General features: G+C 41.6%; 1 protein-coding gene across 1 annotated transcript in view; it reads left to right on the top strand.

Annotated features, from left to right (window-relative positions):
• Positions 1 to 23,957, top strand: part of LOC118387386 (1-acyl-sn-glycerol-3-phosphate acyltransferase alpha-like) — a 29,346-nt gene extending 5,389 nt beyond the window's left edge. The window contains exons 2-6 of the mRNA XM_035775688.2: positions 3,518 to 3,651; positions 17,788 to 17,963; positions 18,323 to 18,418; positions 19,403 to 19,475; positions 19,658 to 23,957. Coding sequence (XP_035631581.1) covers positions 3,518 to 3,651; positions 17,788 to 17,963; positions 18,323 to 18,418; positions 19,403 to 19,475; positions 19,658 to 19,824 — 646 coding nt within the window. The 3' untranslated portion in view covers positions 19,825 to 23,957. The remainder of the gene's footprint in view (positions 1 to 3,517; positions 3,652 to 17,787; positions 17,964 to 18,322; positions 18,419 to 19,402; positions 19,476 to 19,657) is intronic.
• Positions 23,958 to 24,078: the final 121 nt, after the last annotated feature.

Raw genomic sequence — 24,078 nt, 5'->3', positions numbered from 1 at the left:
TGAATGACCATCGTTTACAGCCCCAGGTCAAACACCCACTCAATGCTTAGTGTCTTTGAAAGCCTTATAGGTTGGCCATGTTTTCCTGCCAAACTAGTGCCGGTGTGTTGAGCATCACATGGCAAAAGGCATTTATAGCAATTATTCTAGAATGGGAGACTGTTTTTGTAGAGTCATTTTATTCTCAACCAAGACAGCGAAGGCACTGTCTACATCCCTATAGGAATGTTGCTGCAAGATTCCAACCTGAATCGTCACACAGAGTTTTGGGATGGAAACAAATGAGATTTAGACACTGCTCAAGGGGAATGGCTTATAGATGTCAACGGTACTACAGACCTGTCAGTGCTAAAGAACCATGATGTGCTATGTAGTGTATTGCAGTGTGCTGTCAACTCTTTTTTTTTCTCTGGGTTATGTCAACTGTCTCGGACTGCTTAGACTGGAACTTTAGCACGTTTATCTGTTGAAACTGGAACAATACTTTGGGATAGAATTGAGGTCCCCCTGACCTTGCTCAATTAATATTTGATTAAAACACTTTGTGAAACACTTACACAGTAGACTTTTGTTGAAGATAATGTTGGCTTTGCTCGTTTTGAAATAGTTCAAAACAAGGGTTAAAATTAGTATTTTAGAGAGCATGCAATGACATTCAGGAGGAAACTGACAACCTAAACATGATCATTAGAGGATAACCTTTGTGATATGTCAGTTGTTGACATTGCGGTTGCAACTGAATTTAAGGAAATTGTCTTCCTCTTTACGACTGTGCTGTAGTCTAATAAGAATAGCAGCTTGCTTGTCGATAGAGGCCTTGTGCAAAAGCATGCGTGATTGTGCAAGATTGGACGGTTTTATCGTCGTGATAGTGAGGAGATCGTGTTTTTATTCTGGTTTGAAGATCATATTTTGACATGCAGATCCAGTCTCATTGCATTCTACTCTACACACTCATTCTTGTGACTTGAGCAGTGTTGATCGTATTCTAAACCCACACAGGGAGGGGCCAGTGGAGAATAAAAGGACAGTATGCTGAATGCTAGACTGGAGTAAACAGAACCACACTCTTCTTCATCCTTTAGGGACAGAGGCTGTAGTCTTCCAGTAATGAAGGCCATCTGTTAGAGAGCATGCGCTGCTAGCCTTGTGTCCCGGACAGATCTGGGGGTTTATGTTATGGCTGCCTTGCCTTCCTCTCTTCAGCATGATTGTTATTGCTTTCCTGACAGAGAGCCTCAGCCTACCTTAAACTAAGATACATAGTCAGTAATGAGAAACTGACATCTCAGGCCGGTCTACTTTGTGTAAAACTAAATAGTATTAGGGTAGAATTAGACATAACATTGTGTTTATGATTAAATACCATTGCCTATGGTGTAGTACAGGCTATCGTTATTCATATGTTACGTAGGATAGGCTATTTTATAACTGACCCCAACTCTAAGAGAACGATTTCTTTCCACTTATTATGGTTGTAAGAACAAGAACAGCAGACAAGTCTAACCATGCTATTGTATGTGATGGTGAGTCTAACCATGCTATTGTATGTGATGGTGAGTCTAACCATGCTATTGTATGTGATGGTGAGTCTAACCATGCTATTGTATGTGATGGTCAGGGTTTCCATTAGCTGGCAATCGCTGGCTTTTGGCTGAATTTTAATAAAATGAGAAGGCGATTGGAAATAAAACTGTTGCTGGCCAAAATGACTGGGAGAATTTTTTTTAAATTTCATATGAGGCATGCCTTGCTTCAAAGTAGCCTATAGGCAGAATCTGACCATGGAGGCAATGATTTCATAGACTTCATAGGCAGTGAGTGAGTTTCAAGTTTGGGGAAGCTCACAATTTATCCTACCATTTTCTACCGTTCTGTGTGCCAATTATGATTTTCATATGTACATTTCAGTCGAACAGTTTCATTTCACTAACGTTTTCGTTTCTCAAAATCATTTTCACGTGGTTAATCATAAAAATCTGAATTAAATCGATAAATCAACTAATGCGAGATCACCAGCCTCTGCCATATGGACACATTGATACACCGTGATCCATTGGCGGCTAAAGAAATGAGCGCATGGAACTCATTGTCCATAGGTCAATGCAGCAGTAGACCTATAACTTCCACTGCTCTTTCACACTGAGGATTGGTGATTATCCATGGGGAGATTGTTGGAAAGTTTTTTTCAAATAGCATAATGTGAAGAACTATACTTTTAATATACACTACATAGCAAAAGTATGTGGACACTTACTCATCAAACAATCTCATTCTGAAGTCATTGTAATTAATATGGAGTTGGTCTCCCCCCCCCCCTGCTGCTATAACAGTCTCCACTCTTCTGGGAATGCTTTCCACTAGATGGAACATTGCTGCGAGCCAGGCGATTAGGCCTGGCTCGAAGTCGGCGTTCCACTTCATCCCAATGGTTTTCGATGGGGTTAAAGTTGAGGCTCTGTGCAGGCCAGTCAAGTTCTTCCACAGCGATCTCAACAAACCATTTCTGTAATGACCTCGCTTTGTGCACAGTGACATTGTCATGCGGAAACAGGAAAGGGCCTTCCCCAAACTGTTGCCACAAAGTTGTAACCACAGAATCATCTAGAATGCCATTGTATGTTAAGATTTCCCTTCACTGGAACTAAGGGGGGCCCGAACCATGAAAAACAGCCCCAGACCATTATTCTTCCTCCACCAAACTACAGTTGGCACTACTAAGCATTTGGGCATATGGCGTTCTCCTGTCATCCGCCAAACCCAGATTTGTCCATCAGACTGACAGATGGTGAAGCGTGATTCAGTACTCCAGGGAACACATTTCCACTGTTCCAGAGTCTAATGGTGGCGAGCTTTACACCACTGCAGCCGACGCTTGGCTTTGCGCATGGTGATCTTAGGCTTGTGTGTGGCTGTTCGGCCATGGAAACCCATTTTATGAAGCTCCCGACGAACAGTTCTTGTGCTGACGTTGCTTCCAGAGGCAGTCTATAGTGAGTGCACTCGGCAGTCCTGTTCTGTGGCCTACCACTTTGCGGCTGAGCCATTGTTGCTCCTGGATGTTTCCATTTACAGTTGACCGGGGCAGCTCTAGCAATGCAGACATTTTACGAACTGACTTGCTGGAAAGGTGGCATCCTATGACGGTGCCATGTTGAAAGTCACTGAACTCTTCAGAATGGGCCATTCTAATGCCAATGTTTGTCTATGGGGACTGCTCGGCTGTGCTCGATTTTATACACCTGTCAGCAACGGGTGTGGGCTGAAATAGCCAAATCCACTAATTTCAAGGGATGTTCACATACACTACATATACACATTTTGTGTAACAGCCTACTCATTATGAGTAGGAGGTAATCAGTCTGCTCACCTGGTGATCACGGACTGAGCAGAACTGATGCTCTGAAACTCTGCCGTTAATGTCTTTGTTTTGTTTCTAGTCACACTGTTTGACACTGAAATGGTTTTAACAAATAAAGATTGAATTGAATATTGTTGTTCCTTCCTTGGTTTCCAGGGTGATCCGCGCTCTGGTTCGTCACGTGAAGTACTTCCTGGGTCTGAGGTTTGACGTGAGCGGCTTGGAACACCTGCAAACAGAGGGACCCTACGTCATCATCTCCAACCACCAGAGCTCCCTGGACGTACTGGGTAGGAGACACACACAGATGGATGAACGGACCGACACACTCACAGATGCACACTTACGCGCGCACACACTTTTGAATAGGATCGAGTCATTTCCCTGGTCTCTCTGAGTCTCTTCCCTCTTGTATTGAATGCAAACACTGGGTTTCTCCCTTCTCACTAACTCCACCTTACCCTCCATAGTTCACTTCCTAAGGGAATCTTCTAGTAATGGTTTGAGTGCTGCCAGTCACAGAGCACTCTATTTTGAGAGAGGAGGATAGTGGGGATTGATACGCATGGTTTCAGTGGGCGAAGACTGACAACTGTCAGTTGGAATAGCGTCACACAAGCTCCGATCACTGACATGGCTGTCTAAGTCTAAACCCAACACCGACTGTGTACCCTAACTCTAGGGCTAGACAGCACTATTTTAAGATGGTGTATTTTGTAAATAATGTGGTTACATTAGAGAAAGGCATGGATCAATATAAACTGCATTATGCTTGGCACCAGAGGATTGTGCAGCACTAGCCTTAATTAGTGCCATGAGGCTGACTGGCTGAATTTAGTTATTGAATGCAGAATGTGTTATGCATTTTCACATCGAAATTGATCATCTTTGGTATCCCCTCATGGGAGATTTTGTTTGCATTCTAAAGGTCTTTGAATGATCTGTCTATTCAGAGAGTTGGTCAGGAGAGGAATTCTTAGTATGTCTCCTACTGGATGCTCATATGGCCTAGGTTGTGTTCCTTGTGTGTCACATTGATTTAAGTGTGTGTGTGGGTGGAGTCAGTGTTGCTGGAGGAGTCAGTGTGTATGTGTCTTGGTGGTGACTGAGTGATATGAGTTGGCTGCAAGTCAGGAGACTGACTACACGCTAGGAGACTGACAGCAGGAATGCAAGGGAGGGAGCGAGCGAGCATGTGTGAGGGAGAAGGTGATTGTGTCTGACAGCGGGAGGGAAAGAAGGAGTGTGTGACAGTGAGGGAGAAGGAGAGAGGTGCTTCATTAGAGCTGATAACACACCGCAGGAGGCTGATGGCTGATCTAGGGTCGGAGTTACCATACCAACCTCCCATAACAGATAATCTACTGAACTACTGCTCCACCTGCTGATCCCAATCCTCATGAACAACCCCGGCCTTCTGTCCCTAGCTTCCCTCCTCATAAACAACCCCGGCCTTCTGTCCCTAGCTTCCCTCCTCATGAACAACCCCGGCCTTCTGTCCCTAGCTTCCCTCCTCATGAACAACCCCGGCCTTTTGCCTCTAGCTTTTCTCTCTGCTCCTGGCCTCAAAGAGCACTTTGTTGGGCCAACTGGGTTGACAGGACACCAAAACAAACAACCATCCAGACACATGCCAGCGATATAGATCAGACTCGCTCAAATGATCAATACACTACTGATGACATTGACTACAGACAACTCTCTAGGGCTCACCCTATTTAGTCGACTGGTTGGTGGATAGGCTGTTGGACCGATAACTTTTTTTAGTCGGGCAGTTAAAATGATTACTTTTTGATTGACACCTGTCTCAGTGGACTAATCCATAGTGTAGGCCACGGGGATGGCTCACCAGTAGTATAGTTACCATTAATTCCCATAATTTCTAAGTACAATGTTTGTTTGGTTACCAGAACTTCTGTTAACCTCTCTACGCACCGAACCCATTAGCCGGATTAAATTCGACAACATACGGTGATCGCTACATAAATAGTCATATTAAACATTCATGTAAATACAAGTGTCTCACATGGTTCGAAAGCCTAGAATCTTGCTAATCCAACTGCGTTGTCAGATTTTTAAAATGATTTATTGTGAAAGAATACGGTGCGATTATCTGAGCACAGACCCCCATATCAAACTACTTATTCAGCCAGCGCTTGGGTAACAAAATCACAGATTGCATTGAAATAAATCTTTTACCTTTGAAGATCTTGCTCTGGTTGCAATCCCAAGGCTCATTGTTACACAATGGATGGTCTTTTGTTCGGTTAAATCCATTTTTTTATAGCCTAACACGAAACATTTTGTGAAAGCTTATCTCGTTGAATTTCGTGTCATTCAATTTGACGTAACATCCAACGTAAAATAGACTTTCCCTGACTTTATCCAGTCATGTTTGGTTTCCTTGCAATCAACTGTTTGTTTGTAAGTAACACAACCAAACCTGATGGGTCATTTTGCGGGACGTATTGACCCGGAAAAAACGATTGGAAGACAACAAGTGACGAGCCCATTTGTGCACCAATTATATGACCACTGTCTCGTTGATTGACTGTCTTTTAACCCAATGACCACTGATCGTCTTGAAATCTAGCTGGGAAGATAGCCAATGAGAAGAGGTAAACGGCAATATCCCATGATTCTTTGTTGTAAGACAAACCTTTCCATTGAACGCTGGCGTAAGGACCATTCTTTCGCCATTGCCAATTCAACCGTGAAGGAGCAAAGCTTATTATGCACGCAGTATTTCGGTGACTTGCATCTTCAGCTGTTTATTTATCCAATATCATGGCGAATAAGTCAAGGAAAGCTAATTCTAAGACTAGATATATATGAATGTAGAAACAATTTTAGAGGAAATTCATCGTGAAAGTGAGACAGATCTGCTTTTTGAAGACTCCATTTTGAAGACTGAAACTGGGGCATATTTTTTGAACGGAGAGGACATTGTTTTGGACTGGTAAGTTGCTTTCATGCTAATGCCGTTGTTTGAAATTAATATAAAATATTATTTGATTGTTTTTACATTTTATTTGCAATATATAAAGATGTAATGAAATGGTAAAGGTAAAGTACACGTTAGCTAGTCATTGTGAGTGTCTTGTTTGTATGAGAATGACCATTGTGTGTGTGTAATATATATATATATCACACACACACTGCTCAATAAAGGGAACACTAAAATGACACATCCTAGATCTGAATGAATAAAATATTCTTAAATACTTTTTTCTTTACATAGTTGAATGTGCTGACAACAAAATCACAAAATTATCAATGGAAATCAAATGTATCAACCCATGGAGGTCTGGATTTGGAGTCGCACTCAAAATTAAAGTGGAAAACCACACTACAGACGGATCCAACTTTGATGTAATGTCCTTATAACAAGTAAAAATGAGGCTCAGTAGTGTGTGTGGCCTCCACGTGCCTTTATGACCTCCCTACAACGCCTGGGCATGCTCCTGATGAGGTGGCGGATGGTCTCCTGAGGGATCTCCTCCCAGACCTGGACAAAGCATCCGCCAACTCCTGGACAGTCTGTGGTACAACGTGGCGTTGGTGGATGGAACGAGACATGATTTCGGAGATGTGCTCAATTGGATTCAGGTCTGGGGAACGGGCGGGCCAGTCCATAGCATCAATGCCTTCCTCTTGCAGGAACTGCTGACACACTCCAGCCACATGAGGTCTAGCATGGTCTTGCATTTGGAGGAACCCAGGGCCAACCGCACCAGCATATGGTCTCACAAGGGGTCTGAGGATCTCATCTCGGTACCTAATGGCAGTCGGGCTACCTCTAGCGAGCACATGGAGGGCTGTGCGGCCCCCCCAAAGAAATGCCACCCCACACCATGACTGACCCACCGCCAAACCGGTCGTGGTGGAGGATGTTGCAGGCAGCAGAACGTTCTCCGCGGCGTCTCCAGACTCTGTCACGTGCTCAGTGTGAACCTGCTTTCATCTGTGAAGAGCACAGGGCGCCAGTGGCGAATTTGCCAATCTTGGTATTCTCTGGCAAATGCCAAACGTCCTGCACGGTGTTGGGCTATAAGCACAACCCCCACCTGTGGACGTTGGGCCCTCATACCACCCTCATGGAGTCTGTTTCTGACCGTTTGAGCAGACACATGCACATTTGTGGCTTGCTGGAGGTCATTTTGCAGGGCTCTGGCAGTGCTCCTACTTGCACAAAGGAGTGGTCCTGCTGCTGGGTTGTTGCCCTCCTACGGCCTCCTCCACGTCTCCTGATGTACTGGCCTGTCTCATGGTAGCGCCTCCATGCTCTTGACACTACGCTGACAGACACAGCAAACCTTCTTGCCACAGCTCGCATTGATGTGCCATCCTGGATGAGCTGCACTACCTGAGCCACTTGTGTGGGTTGTAGACTCCGTCTCATGCTACCACTAGAGTGAAAGCACCACCAGCATAGGAACTGAGGTGGTCTGTGGTCACCACCTGCATAACCACTACTTTATTGGGGGTGTCTTGCTAATTGCCTATAATTTCCACCTGTTGCCTATTCCATTTGCACAACAGCATGTGACATGTATTGTCAATCAGCGTTGCTTACTAAGTGGACAGTTTGATTTCACAGAAGTGTGATTGACTTGGAGTTGCATTGACTTGGAGTTGCATTGTGTTGTTTAAGTGTTCCCTTTATTTTTTTGAGCAATATATATATAATATATATATTATATATATAAAATGGTATTGTGTAGAATGCAAACTCATACATCTCAACACAGCCAGCATGCTTCCTCCAATCAGTCTACATTAGAGGCAGCATCAAGGAGCAACAGCACCACTGCAACAAGCCCTGTCCCTTCTGCTCATCTGCCCAAATATATTTGTGCATGCATGGATGTGTCTAAGGGCCAAAAGGGCACAGCATGGAGGTGTTGCTTGCAAGATAAAGTATCCCATCACATGCACCACATGCTCAGCGGCTTTACATCAGAAAGAGACTGCTATGGCATCTGGCATCAGCAGCAGAATATTGTCTAGAGTTTTGGCAAAGTTGGTGGGGTTATATGGCAAAGTGGGTGGGGGCTAGGGTCAGTATGTTATATCTGGAGTACTTTTCCTGTCTTATCCGGTGTCTTGTGTGAATTTAAGTCTGCTCTCTTTCTCTCCTTCTTTCTCTCGGAGGACCTGAGCCCTTGGACCATGCTTCAGGACGACCTGCCATGATGACTCCTTGCTGTCCCCAGTCCACCCGGCCTTGCTGCTGTTCCAGTTTCAACTGTTCTGCCTGCGGCTATGGAACCCTAAACTGTTCATTTTTACTCTTGAGGAGCTGTCCTGTTGCACCCTCTAGAACCACTGTGATCTCCACCCGGCACAGACAGAAGAGGACTGGCCACCCCTCATAGCCTGGTTCCTCTCTAGGTTTCTTCCTAGGTTTATGCCTTTCTAGGGAGTTATTCCTAGCCACCGTGCTTCTACACCTGCATTGCTTGCTGTTTGGGGTTTTAGGCTGGAGCTATATAAATTGATTTGATAGAGGACTGAGGGTCTTCCAAATATTGAAAGTGTGTAAATAGCTACCCATGTTATTTTGTAAATGTGTGTGTGTGTATATATATATATATATATATTTTTTTTTTTCCCCCTCCATTTTTTTTGTGGGGGGGGGTGTTAGAATACCATTTTGGTATTTTGTATATAGTTATTTGTTTCAAAATGTATACCTTCACCAATTTGGCCACTTGGGTACATTTGGGCTACTCGTGTGGGACACCTGGGTGATTTCATGATAAATGTCATGTAGCACACTCATTTTGGAAGTTATCATTCTGAAACTTTGCACAAGTACTGTTGCCCTCTTGTATTTTTCACTGAAATTGTCCCCATCATCCTATCTGAATGTTTGTTATCTTGTTCATTTGAAATATGATATAAAAAAACATGTTTTTTTCCCATTGTTTTATCTAAACCAGATCTATTTTGTTATATTCTCCTACATTCAATTCACATGTACACAAACTTCAGAGTGTTTTCTTTCAAATGGTACCCAGAATATGCATATCCTTGGTTCTGTGCCTGAGCTACAGGCTGTTAGATTTGGGTATGTCTTCAGGCGGAAATTGCACAAAATAGGGGGGGGTGTGCTCTAAGAGGTTTTAATGCATTTAATTTATTATTAGTCATTTACAGTTGTCATTGTCGGAGTGGACACGTTGTTTGCAGAGCACACAACCTAGGCTACACAAGTTATTTCATTACATTTACGAGTTGTCAATTTATGAATTGTTTAGTTTTGGAGCGCTCCTCTCAATGTTGAGTAAGGACGCGCACCTGATTTATGCGCAGAAGTAGGCCTAGGCTGCGCGCAAATGTATGTTTATAGATGTGCCCATTTGGGGATCTGATAGTATTTCTGAGTGTCTTGACTCACCACCACTAATGAGCTTTGGCGCTTCTCGAAGTAATTTCTTCTTCACATCAAACGGCAAATAAACAAACTATGTTTTTACATCCATTGAGAATGACAATAGTTCCTCAATGTAGCCTATTTGAACCTTTCGAGTCCTCTCCCTTTCGAAAACCACTCAGGGGGAAAGAAAGTCCTGCTCTGATCTAGTGGAAAGTCCTAAGAGGCCCAGCTGTTTTACTTCTTATCCCTTGCGCTAATAGCCTACAGCTGTGTCTGTCTGGATCTCACTGGTTCTGGAAACTCTTGAGGTTCCAGAATATTCTATACAATGCTGCAAGTTTGTTAGTGCAAGCTTGTGGCTGGACCAGCTAGTTGTTAAAGTGAACATCCTTTTCGGCGAAATTTACTCTGCGCTCTGGAAAGACCGCAGTCGGGTGTAAAGACAGTTTGCCGAACGATAACTAAGAGATAGGTGAGAAGACTGACCAAGGAGACGGGGATGAGAAGGTGATGAAGTGTACTTCATGAGCTGTGACCAAAAAACAACTGGCATTTGGAAAGTTTGAGGTTATGGAGAAAGTGGGGTGGAACAAGAATTGTTAGCATTGTTAAGTATATTGCTATAGTAGTTGGATCCAATTCTCCGTTAGCTAGCCAGAGAAATATTGAGCACATCAAGTAATTGAGTTTATTGTGTGAAAATTAGCTGGCTAATAAAGTCCGACAGCTAGCTAACGTTAGTAACCTAACCAATTTGTTATAGTGTTAACTGGTATACAACTCCTCGCCGTTCCTCAAGTTTTAACGCGTTAGTTGCTTCCTGCCGGGACCCTGGCAATTTGTGTAAAATGTTAACTAGCGAACGAACTATCTGAACTAATGTTTCCCCTCTAATCTTCAGAATGAGAGCATGAGGTGAAAGTGAGGTCGTTGCTTGTTAAACAAATGGATTCCGGGATAAAGTGGAGCTGGAGCTGGGCCTGGCTTATGCTGGATGCCAATAGAGGTGAAATAAATGCCACACACTTTCCTTCTTTCAATATAGTGGATAAAAAGGTGTATGCCAGGTGTACTCTGCCTGAAAGAGATCAATTATGCCAACAAAGGGTATCATGCTCCACTGGCCACACGCTCCACTGGCAGACAATGTCCACAGGCAGAAAGTGTACAATGTAATAACGTGCAGCGTAGCCCAAAGATATTGCTTTAGTTGTGTTGAACTTGAAAGTAACACCTTTGGGATTTGAGGGGGATTATTACATTTTTTACTCTGAATGTTATTTTTGCATACATGTAGCCTTGTGCACTTGATCGATGTCTATAGTGGCCACTATAATAGAGCAAAAATGTAATGCCTGTTTGTTTCATTCTATTTTTAAGATGTTTTTTCCCCAAGTGCAATATTTAGATGTGTGTGTGTGTGTGTGTGTGTGTGTGTGTGTGTGGTCACAAACATTCTATTATAAAGGCTGTCATGTCTAACTGCAATATTACTGTGTTTGTTTTCAAGACTTGAGTGTCATTTGCAGTGAAGTCTGGGCAACAAATAACATTGGATTGCTTTCCTTACATTTAGCTGTGAGTTCAGTTCACATGAACCACTTTATGTTACACACATACTGATGATGTAGATCATATTCCTTGTTTAATTAGTTAAAACATGGGATTTGTTTGCATGTTTCAGTGTGAAAAAAGTGTCACCTTTTTGGGCCCTCACCAGATTGCATCCCTGGGTAAGAAAAATTGCAACTCCAAATGGGAAAAGGTTGCCAACCCCTGGTGTAGCCTATTAGCGGCCACTTCAGTAGCCTAATGAAGGCAAGCAGCAGCTAGAAGAGGTGGGTCGGGAACAGGTTTTTTTTCTTCTGGTTTGGCTATCTTGATTTCTGGCTCCCTCTTGAGTCCTTTGTGTGTCTGATTTAAATAATGACGTCTGCTTAAAGCATCAGACAAGCTCCGTAGCCTACATATAGTTGATTTTATTAAAATGCATAGGGTGTGTTTACATATCGAAAAATACAAGTTTAATGAACAGTCGATTTGTCGAAGGAACGGACGACTCTTGGTCGACCAAGATTTTTTTTTTGTCGGCGACAGCCCTATAACTCACTACAAGGCATGGCGACTTGACCCAGTACCAAATTCCAGACCAATCAAATGCAAAGCTTTACTGATTGTAATTAGCCACCTCAAACAAATACAGGGCTCTACAGTGTGATCATTTTGCTCGCCTATGTGCCTAAATATTTTTGCTGTGCGACCTGAAATTGATTTAGGAGCACCATTCTAGCTTTAAAGGGTAGGTAGCATGGGTTTTTACCCACCAATGTAATGGTGTGGTCAAAGACGTAGTAACTTAGTTATAGTCACGATCTGGTTACCTATAAGTACAAACATAGGTATGTTTTGGGGTTATTACATATTAACTTATTTCCAGATCACTTCTAAACTACCCACAATGCACTATTTCTCAACGTCGTATGGAAGATCTACTGTGGCTACATAGTTCGTAGGCTAGCTTGGTAGCTCGCTCAAGGTGGCTTACGTTAGCCACACCTCATGCTATTTATGGCTTTGAGGCTGTTATCTAGTAAGGCAGGCTCTGGTGCTATCTTGCCGTGAGTTCAAAATGTAAGAGAATCATGCCTGCTTTCTCTTTGTGTAGTACCTAGTCTGTTTTCCTTTTTGTTTTAACTTTTCGGCATGTTCTCTGTGAAGTAGGCTATGGGAGTTTTGTAGATTTTTCTACCTTGGCTTGGTGCTGGCGCATGTTTGTGCAACGATATCTTATCAGAGAGAAATAGGCTGGATATGTTGGCTGGATAGCTAGCTAGCTACATGAAGTAAGGGTCACCTGGAAACACTGACCAACACTTTGGTTCCTACCCTGTCAATAATTCCTCCCTCGTTTATTCATTGCTCCTCCCCACGATATTCCAACTATTTAATTAGAATAATCATATTTACAACAGATCACCAATTAACTAGGAATGTATATTTTTTGCCAACATGTGTGGAAATGATAATAGAAATGCAGCGATTGATTGAAAATGCTGAATATTTTTATTTTTTTTGGAGTTGGATTAAAAAGTATATATGGAGAAAGCCCCATTTAATAATTTGTGAACAATTCATACAGCATATTTAGAACTTTTATTATTCAGAAACATAAAATACTGTCACATATCAAACATTTTGTGATATATTTAGTTCATATTGCCCAGCCTTACTACCTACCCTTTATTATTTATCTGCTAAATGGCATATATTATTATTATATATTATTATTTCAAATGTTTCATTGTGCTCCTAATTTCTTTGTCTACATTTTTCAATTTAGGCTCACATGTGCTCCTTGTAAAAAAGGTCAGTTGTAGAGCCCTGCAAATAGATGACATATTAACTGTGACTTCGTAAGGCTAGTGTGAGAAGGTGAGATAGGTGAGAGAACACCATTCAAGGTCAGAAATTTCCTCACAATAATAATCAGACCACTGTGCATTAAAGGGTGAAGTCGACTGATCAGACCACTGACTCAACAGTGTGATTACCAACAACAGCAGGGCTCTCCAGAGGGTGGTGCGGTCAGCCTAACACATCACCAGGGGCACACTGCCTGCCCTCCAGGACATCTACAGCCACAGGAAGGCAAAGAAGATCATCAAGGACCTCAGCCACCCAAGCCACGGCCTGTTCACCAGCTACCATCCAGAAGGCAGACTGTACAGGTGCATCAAAGCTGGGACCGAGAGACTGAAAAACGGCTATCTCCAGGCCATCAGACTGTTAAATAGTCAACACTAGCCAGCCTCCGCCCAGTACCCTGCCCTGAATTTAGTCACTGTTACTAGCTGGTTACCACCTACTCTACTCTGCACCTTAGACTGCTGCCCCTATGTACATAGTCATTGAACACTGGTGACATTAATAATGTTAACATACTGTTTTACCCACTTCAGCAAGTATTCATACCCCTTGACTTCTTCCACATTTTGTGTTACATTCTGAATTTCAAATGATTCAATTTTTTCCCCCCAACCATCTGCACACTACCTCATAATGACGAAGTGAATACAGAAATATCTAATTTACATAAGTATCGACACCCCGGAGTCAATGCTTTGTAGAAGCACCTTTGGCAGCAACTACAGCTTTGAGTCGTCTTGGGTATGTCTGTATCAGCTTTGCACATCTGGATTTCCTCCCATTTTTCAAGCTCTGTTACGTTATATGGGGTGATTAGCAATCTTGAAGTCTTTCCACAGATTTTTAATGGGATTCAAGTCTGGGCTTTGGCTGGGCCACTCAAGGACTTTCACATTCTTGTTCTGAAGCAATTTCAGCATTGCTTTGGCTGTGTTGCTTGTGGTCATTGTCCTGTTGGAATGCAAATCTTGGCCCCAGTCTAAGGTATTTTGCACTATAAAACAGGTTCTCATCTAGGATTTGGCTGGATCTTCATTATTTCCCCTGGCCTTACCAGTCTCCCAGTCCCTGCTGCTGAAAAGCGTCCACATAGCATGATGCTGCTACTACCACGCTTCATGGGTTTTCTCCAGACATTGCGCTTTGCATTCAGGCCAAATAGTTACATTTTTGTCTCATAAGACCACAGGCATTTTTGCCTTATCTTGCGTGCTGTCATGTCTTTTTCTCAGGAGTGGCTTCTGTCTGGCCACTTTCCCATAAAGTCCAGATTGGTGAAGTGCTGTAGAGACTGTTGTCCTTCTGGCAGGTTCTCCCATCTCAGCCAAACAGCTCTGTAGTCCTGTCAGTCAGTGGTCATTGGGTTCTTGGTCACCTCCCTGACCAAGGTCCTTGCCCGGTTGCTCAGTTTGGTCTGAAGACCAGCTCTAGGCACACTACCGGGGTCGGGTTAACACAGAATTCTGTGTTTATCGTGCATAAGAAATATATTGCTGCATTTTGTAAACGCAGATCTAAAATGCTTCTTGTGATTTCTGCTTGGCATTAGACACATTTGCACTCCGATGAGAATTCACAAACATGCAGACAGCGCTCACACATCAGTCAAAGTTATTTTCTCGGTGTAGCCTAATTTACTCTGGTAAATGCAAGATTAACTTTAAGAAAAACATTAGGAAATGTAGCTGGCTACATTTTTTTTCTATGATAAACGTTGTACATTTGTTGACCTTGCATAGTTTTAGCAAAAAATACCTTGCTTTTTCATTGTAAGCTCATTTACTTGTGTAGCTGCTAGGCAAATAGCATTGCACTTCTGTCATCTGATTAAAATTATTTATTTTTTCTGCCTAATGTGTTGCGCTAATGCATTTTTTTGTGGAGGAGAACATTAGTTGTGTGCTCCTGATCACACTTGAATTCTAACATAAAGCGCATGTAAAATGGTTTGAAATGCAGATTTTTTTTTTTAAAGATCTGCATTTTGAAAATGCTCTAGAAATGTGTATACCCTTCCCCAGATATGCATAATTACAATCTCGTAGATCTGCGGACAGTTCCCTGGACTTGGTATAGTTTCTGCTCTGACATGCGCTATCAACTGTGGGACCTTATGTAGATGGGTATGTTTCTTTCTAATTCATGTCCAAGCTATTGAATTGGCGACAAGTGGATCTCAAGGATGATCAAAGGAAATTGGATGCACCTGAATTCAATTTGGAGTGTCATATCAAAGGGGTGGGAGAACTTAACTAAGTTAGATTTCTATATTTCATTTTGAAAAAATGTATATTTTGTCACTTTGTCATGAGGTATTGTGTGTAGATGAGTGCGATTTAAAACATATATTTGATAAATTTTTAATTCAGGCTGTAAAACAACCATGTGGAATAAGTCCAGGGGTATGAATACTTTCTGAAGGCCTTGTATATACTGTATTCTAGTCAAGGCTCATCCTATATAGCTACTGTTGTACACCTTGTCAATTCATATTTTTTCTACACACACACACACACAATCATACAGTGCATTGGAAAGTATTCAGACTCATTGACTTTTTCCACACTGTTACGTTACAGCCGTATTCTAAAATTGATTAAATAAAATGTTTTCCTCAACAATCTACACACAATACGCCATAATGAAAAAGCGAAAACAGGTTTTTATACATTTTTGCAAATGTATTGGGTCACAAGAGCAATACAAGAGCAATACAATCATAACAAATAAAATATTACCCTTTTACATGCGTTTTGTAACTTACACACCCCCATTCCAAACATGCTCCAATGTTGGACAATCCACAAAAATAAGGTACCAGTCAAAAGTTTGGGCACACCTACTCATTCAAGGGTTTTTCCTTATTTTCCTGTTTTCTACACTATAGAAGAGTAGTGACGACATCAAAACTATTAAATAACCCATGGAATCATGTATTAACCAAAAAAGTGTTAAACAAATCAAAATATATTTGAGATTCTTCAAAGTAGCCACCCTTTGCCTTTGACAGCTTTGCACACTCTTGGCATTCTCTCAACCAGCTTCACCTGGATTGCTTTTACAACCGTCTTGAAGTAGTTCCTACATATGCTGAGCACTTGTTGGCTGCTTTTCCTTCACTCGGTGGTCCAACTCATCCCAAACCATCTCGATTGGGTTTGATCTCTGCAACATGGTTGCCATAAACTCTTTGAATGAGTAGGTGTCCAAACTTTTGGCTGGTACTGTATGTGAACATCAGATGCAAATCTGTATTCCCAGTCATGTGAAATCCATAGACTGAATCCAAGGCCTAATGAATTTATTTCAATTGACTGATTTCTTTATATGAACTGTGTAACTCAGTAAATTGAAATTGTTGTATGTTGCATTTATTTATGTTCGGTGTACATGGTTGAATACTTTTTTTCAGATTTGCTTGAAGTGCATTCTAGAGCATGCACTATTTTCTTCTACCATACAGTATATCAAGAACAGAATAATTGAATGGCAATAGTTCATTGTCACCGGCAAGTGTACACATTTCTGGGGCAAATGTGACATTGTACCATGGCTGTAATTTAAGACTGGAATATGTAAGGGATAATCAACAAGGGGCTATGCGTCCTCTGGAAAGTAATGCAACTCTGTGGATGGTTAGATCCACTCCGTTAGTACGTTGTGGAACAAACCTTCTACGTTCATTATTTTCCATAAAACACACATCCCCTCATTGATAATCCCTTACATATTCCAGACTCTGACATTGCTCCTTCTGATGTTTCTTAATTTCTTTTTATTTTGGGGATTTGTTTGTATTCTTCGGTGTTACTGCACTGTTGAAGATAGAAACATAAGTATTTCGCTGCACCTTTTGATAGTATGTGTACGTGACCAATAACATTTAGATTAATTTGTTTTTAATGCACAGTGGTCTGATTATTAGACTTGGGCCTATAAGGCCTAACACTGAACCCAAACCGGCAATCTTGCATCCATTTATTTTGTCCCCCTACACCAAACGCGATCACGACACGCAGGTTAAAATATCAAAACAAACTCTGAACCAATTACATTTCATTTGGGGACAGGACGAAAAGCATTAAACATTTATGGCAATTTAGCTAGTTAGCTTGCACTTGCTAGCTAATTTGTCCTATTTAGCTAGCTTGCTGTTGCTAGCTAATTTGACCTTGGATATAAACATTGAGTTGTTATTTTACCTGAAATGCACAAGGTCCTCTACTCTGACAATTAATCCACACATAAAAAGGTAAACCGAATCGTTTCTAGTCATCTCTCCTCCTTCCAGGCTTTTTCATCTTTGAACTTATATGGTGATTGGCATCTAAACTGTCATAGTATTACCACGACCATGCTTCATTTACACAGGCAGCCCAATTTGTTTTATTTGTTTCACTAATTGGTCTTTTGACCAATCAAAACACATCTTTTCACATCAGCTCTTTTTCAGTGCTGATCTGAGTGGTCCAAAGACTAATTAGTGAAAAAATATTGGGCTGCCTGTGTAAATGCCTAACAGATCTAATAGTCTAGATCTTCTCGAAGATCATGTTCCCCCTCAGGTCTAATGGAGGTCCTGTAACAGATCCACTAACAGATCCTTTCCAACCCCCAGGTCTAATGGAGGTCCTCCCAGATCGCTGCACCATGGTTGCCAAGAAGGAGCTGGTGTACGCTGGCACTGTGGGCATCGTGTGCTGGCTGGGCGGCATCGTCTTCATCAACCGCAAGAAGACACGAGACGCCAAGAGTGTCATGGCCGAAGCTGCCAAGACCATGCTGGATGACCAGGTAAATCAACAGGACTAATCTATTGGACCAGATTAATTCGTAAACCCGCGCTGTGCTCTGGAGCCTTCCAATCTAACGACTAACTCCATTCTGAAAGCCCAATAATGTATGATGTCAGGGAGTGACATACTGTTAGATCATAAAAATTAATTAAACAAATTAATTTAATTCCCAAGCCAGTATATCCTGAAACTTAACCCAAGTTTGAATACTTGTAACTAGAAAAAAATTAAGTATTTTTTTATCAATGTTTATTTCTGGTTTAGTGTCCAGACCTTTCTCCACCACTGATATTTAAATACTGTTTCCATGCTTCCACATAGGCCTCACCTTTGACCCCTAACCTTTGCCCCCTGTAGATCCGTCTGTGGGTGTTCCCGGAGGGTACGCGGAACCAGAGGGGCGACCTGTTGCCCTTCAAGAAGGGAGCCTTCCACCTGGCAGTGCAAGCGCAAGTGAGCCACAGGGCCATGTGTGTGCGTGCATGCCTCTATTCCAGTGTTCACAAGGGGGACCTAACAACCTAGCATTGAGACTGACTGAACATCATATGAATTGCAGAGGACATTTTCACTACCTTTGACACAGATGGAAGACAAAGGGAGTAAGAGAGACTGAGAGAAGCAAAGACCAAGGGAGCAATACAGTGGGAGAGAGAGACCCAGAGAGCCTAATGGAAAGGGTTTCTAAGGTTATAGATGGAGGGTGATATCGGATGAGTGTTGGGGAGAATGAAAGACTGAGGAAGGGAGACAGGTGAAATAAATGTAAAGAATAACGTTACATGAAACAGAGCCAGACCGACACCGCAGGTTCACTCCAGGTTATGAGGCGTCGAAGTGTGTGTGTGTTTATTGTACAGTCTGTCTGTATAGCCTGTATTCAATGTAGGCCTTGTGTGCCTGCATGCTCAAAGGATGTGTATCAGTGGATAGATCTGAGAAACAGACGGAACACAGTAACCAAGACCTGCTGGTCCATATTAACTAACACAGAAATATCTGAGGAATCTCTGGTCTACAGAAGGGTCAATTCAAAACCCTAATCTGTATAGTAGATCTCTGCAGAATGGTATATGTTTGAGTTTCCCATATCATTAACACATGACTGTTGTACTCCAATGCAGAGCTAACGATATCTCTAGGTCTGCCTCTGCAGGGCTGGAGGAGATGGTGCATGTGTGTGTGTGCCCATAGATGTGTGTACAGACAGTCTGTGTAGGCCAGTCAGCCATGCATGTCTTTGTCTGTGTGTTCATGTTTGTCTTTGTCTTGCCTGAGGGAGGGAAGCATCCTTAAAAAGTAGATTATACTTGTTGGTTTGTGATCGTGGAAATAATGCTATTTTGGTACCCTGGGCTTATATCGAATGTGGAACGAACTGTCATGGTAATTCTATTTCTTGCTTCTCTCTCTTTCTTGCTTCTGTCTCTGTTCCAGGCTCCTATCATTCCCATCGTGTTCTCCTCCTACAGTAACTTCTATCTACGGAAAGAAAAGCAGTTCAACTCGGGTACAGATGTTTGTAGTTCATATTGAAAAGGTGTTATCCACAGCTACTCTTGACATTAATGGCTTATGATATTATTTATCAAAAGAAGTTGTCCTTTGCTTCCATGCAGACACGATGATGAGGGTTGTTGTGATGATGTTTACGATGATATTGATATTTATGCTATGCTATGTTCTAACAAGGGACCATCACACTGAAGATCCTTCCGAAGATTGAGACGAAGGGCATGACGTCAGACAACGTGGCCGACCTCTCCAACAAGTCCTACGACCTCATGCGCTCCGTCTTCCTAGACATCTCTGGCTCTGCCCCCGTAACCCAGAGCAACGGGCCCTCCTTGCGCCACTAAACATGAACAACCTCCCTCCTCATTTTCCTGTCCAAGACACCAAACCCCCCCCTTCTCTCCCCTCCACATAGTCCCAGCTCCCTACCTACCTACCTACTCACAAATTAAGTCAAATATATTGGCACCCTCGCACTTTACAATGGCGCAGAATGTTCTGTTTTCTCTTTTCAAAACTGGTTGAATGGATATGTCTTACCCTTAGGGCACCTGCAACTTACCACGGGTGAGAGAAATGACACCGTAAACAAGATAATTGCTTCCAACCAACCAAATTAATTTAGTATAATTTAGTCCAGGCTATCTTTTTTACTTTGAAATGAACAATCTCAATTTTAGAAGAAGAAAAAATGTATTGGTCCTGTGCAGTTGTAAATAAAACAAATTCATGTGTGTACACCAAATGTTTTTTAAATGTCAACTTATCTTAAAAAACATAGTGAATCATGCAAGGGTGCCAATATATTTGAGTGTATCTCTACCAGGACAGAACGCACACACCAGGTCTACGTCATGAACTCTTCTCTGCTTTCTGATGTGTTGGCCTGGTCCAGTTTGGTTCTGGTTGGTTCCTGGCCTAGCCCAGTACATTCCGGCCGTGACCGCTCACTGCAGCAGGTTAGAACAGCATGGATGTGATGTGGGTTCATCATGCATTCCTTTTGGATTGCTCTGTTGTCCAGCATTTTGTTTTGTTTATCTGTTTTTAAGTGGCTTTATGGTTGTCTGATTTTATGGCAGTAGTTGTGCTTTTGCTATTTTCCCTCTCCCTTCCTCCGGCTTGACTTTAGATTTTCGTAAATGTCGCCAGTGGATATTTATAGCTTCTTCTGGTGCTGCCTAACCTCTTTTCTTAATGCGCTCTCAGACAATCGCAACACACAACCACCCTGCTTTAACATGCACACACAACAGTTCCCCCTGCTCAACACCACATCCCACCCAACCCCAGTGTATCCTCCCCTGTTCTGCATTCCAGCCTATTGTCTCTGTGAAGAACAGGGGGAACAGGGGAGGTGGAGGGCAACAGAGGAGCGAGATGAGATCAACAGTAGTTGACTTAGGGACTTGTTCCTTATCTGTGTCTCAGTGGAATCCACTCTATATTGTTACTTACTTACATACTGACCACACTGGCATCTCAACCACCTTATCACAATAGCTCAATGATATACTGTACCATGCTTGATATACTGTACCATGATATAATGTACCACGCCAAACAACAAGGTATACAACGAAGACAAGAACCATCCTCAGTGAATTCATGGACTTTACTGGACTTATCAGTTTCCAAACGTGCATTTTTGGTTTACTACACAGATTTTCTTCACTCTTATTTTCTATCCGCCTAAGAAATAACCTGCATGTAACATTGAGCAAAGTGTTGTTGTTTTTTGCAGCTGTGTTCTATATTTCTCTTTATTTATATCTACATCATATGGTCTTGTGTTCATTTTATTTGTGTCTTAAAGTTCTGTTCTTTGTGCATGGAGAACATATTTAAGATGTATAAAAGGTGATTTTATGAAGTGCAATGTCCAACTGTTCAATCTAAACTGCTCCAAAGTGTAAGAGGTCTAGGATGTATTCATTACATCTGGCAACGGAAACTGTTTTAAGAGCCAAACAAAGCAAATGGAGCAAACTGAATGAAACGGAGGGACCTACTTGAACTCTGGTTTTGTTGGAAAAAGTGTGCTAGTGCTTTAAAAGTAACACATTGGGAAGTGATCTAGATGTAACACGGGTACACAAGTAACATTTATTTATTACCTAAGTCTTGTGCATTCTTTGCTTGGCCAAATGTTCCTTATTGTTACATGGCAACTATACTGAACAAAAATATAAATGCAACATGCAACAATTTTAAAGATTTTACTGAATTACAGTTCATAGAAGGAAATCAGGAAATAAGTTCATTAGACACTAATTTATGGCTTTCACATGACTGGGCAGGGGCACATGGGTGGGCATGGGAGGGCATCGGCCCCCCCACTTGGGCGCAAGGCCCAGTCAGTCAGAATCAGTTTTTCCCCACAAAAGGGCTTTATTACAGACAGAAATACTCCTCAGCACCCCTGCCTCCAGACGAGGTGAGGAAGCCAGATGTGGAGGGCCTGAGCTGTTGTGGTTACACACAGTCTGCAGTTGTGAGCCAGTTGTACGTACTGCCAAATTCTCTAAATTGACACTGGAGGTGGCTTACGGTAGATAAATTAACATTAAATTCTCAGGCAAGAGCCCTGTTGGACGTTCTTGCAGTCAGCATGCTAATAGCATGTTTCCTCATTTTGACACATCTGTGGTATCGTGTTGTGTGACAACTGCACATTTTAGAGTGGCCTTTTATTGTCCCCAGCACAAGGTGTACCTGTGTAATGATCACGCTGTTTAATTAGCTTCTTGATATGCCACCTGTCATGTGTATAAATTACCGTGACAATTTAGAAATGCCCACTAATAGGATGTAAACAAATTTGTGCTCAAAATTTGAGAGACAAGCTTTTTGTGCCAATGGAACATTTCTGGGATATTTCAGTTCATGACACATGGGACCAACACTTTGCATGTTACATTTATATTTTTGTTCAGTATAGAAGGGCTGCTGTCAGAGTGGTTTCCTTAGCTTTATACTTGATAAACTGGTGCTTTTCCTATTAATGGGGAAGAGGAGGGATACACGCATAGTCATTACATACTGTGGTTTTCTGACCAATTATGATACCCAAAACAGAACTGAGAATATTACATTTGATGTTTTTAATCGATGGATGGTGTATGATATGTACAACTCTGACTGTGGGGGACAGGCGCGGTCTATTTTTAAAGGAAGCGAGGAATTGGCTGAATGTTTTTGGCCTTGTATTCAAGGTAGTAATAATCAAAGTTGGGATTGTGAAGTTCGTAAACTTGTGAGAGGTTTTATATTCTGTAATTAATAGACAGATGACTGGAATGACTGAAATACTTTTAATGTATGGCAACGCAGCTTCTTATTTGTATCCAGATCTTGACATTTTTAATATTCACTGCCTTTACATTAGTTGGATAAAATGACGTCGCTTGAAGCTTTTTGCCTGTCAAAAACACCAGTCTGAGAATGTATTTCAGGATTATTTGTGTAATACTTATTGCATTTAACTCTTTATTTTTCAATTTTTAAAAAACTTTAAGTATAACTTATTTCAATGGAATGTTGTTTTGCATACAGTTGGTTTCTGACACAAAGAAATGTCAATGATTAATTGTTTTTATTTAAAATTAAGGTAAAGTAATTGAACACTTAATTTAATCTCCAGCATTTTTCTTTGTTGTGCACCCAAACTTCCTGAGGTACAGGGTTGAGGGTCAATCAATTTAAATTCAGTCAATCCAAAAAACATCTACTTCAATTATCCTCAGTGCTTCTCTGAAACATGTTTAATTAGAATTTCAGTTTACTTCCTGAATTGACTGAGTTGATTAACTCCAACCCTGTTGAGCCGCTCATGCTGTAGAAGTGAAATCATCTATGCTTTGTCTGGTAATAACCCTGTATACGAGGCCTCTTCATAGTCGATTGGCTACAGTAGCTTTACCTGCTGGGCTTTTGGCTTACTTGGTTCTGAGGAGTAAATCAACTCAAGGCCCGGGCTTTCCTCATCTTTATGTTCTTGAAGGCCAGTACCACCATGTAAGGAATATCGGTCTGAATACATCAAATAAATCTGTGACTTTAATTTATGTTAATAGAAGTATATATTAACAATAGTAAGCCTTTCATGGTTTTTGTTATCTTAATGCAGTGGTGTCTTTTAAAAAAATCTTACAACAGAGGTTTGAATGTTCATCAAAGATGCTACCAAATTGGTTTCAACCAAATGTATACTGTCATTGATTTTTAGACAATGGTCAATAGTTCGCCTATTAATCTTTTTATGATTATTTTCATGATGTTTTGTAGCTTAACTTTCTAGTGTGTCAGCTAAAAGCGTCATTGACTCATGACGATCATATGTTAACTCAACAGGCTCTGCAGCACTACTTTGGAGAGCCTGGTTGGTTGATCTGGCTGTTGTTTACAAAATTATATATAAGATATTGGAGAAAGATTTAAAGTATTCTAAATATGAATAAAGCACTTTTCATGTTGAGTTTGTGGTTATATTTCAAAAGAACAAATCTTATAAATATTCTGAATTTCACCAAAGTAATTAAAGTGTAATCTGTTGGCTTTAGATGACTATGAAGCATTGAGCTGTGGCCAAGGCGTCT

The sequence above is a fragment of the Oncorhynchus keta genome, chromosome 9, assembly GCF_023373465.1.
Source record: "Oncorhynchus keta strain PuntledgeMale-10-30-2019 chromosome 9, Oket_V2, whole genome shotgun sequence".
Lineage (NCBI taxonomy): Eukaryota > Metazoa > Chordata > Actinopteri > Salmoniformes > Salmonidae > Oncorhynchus > Oncorhynchus keta.
This window is presented reverse-complemented; position numbering and strand designations above follow the sequence as displayed.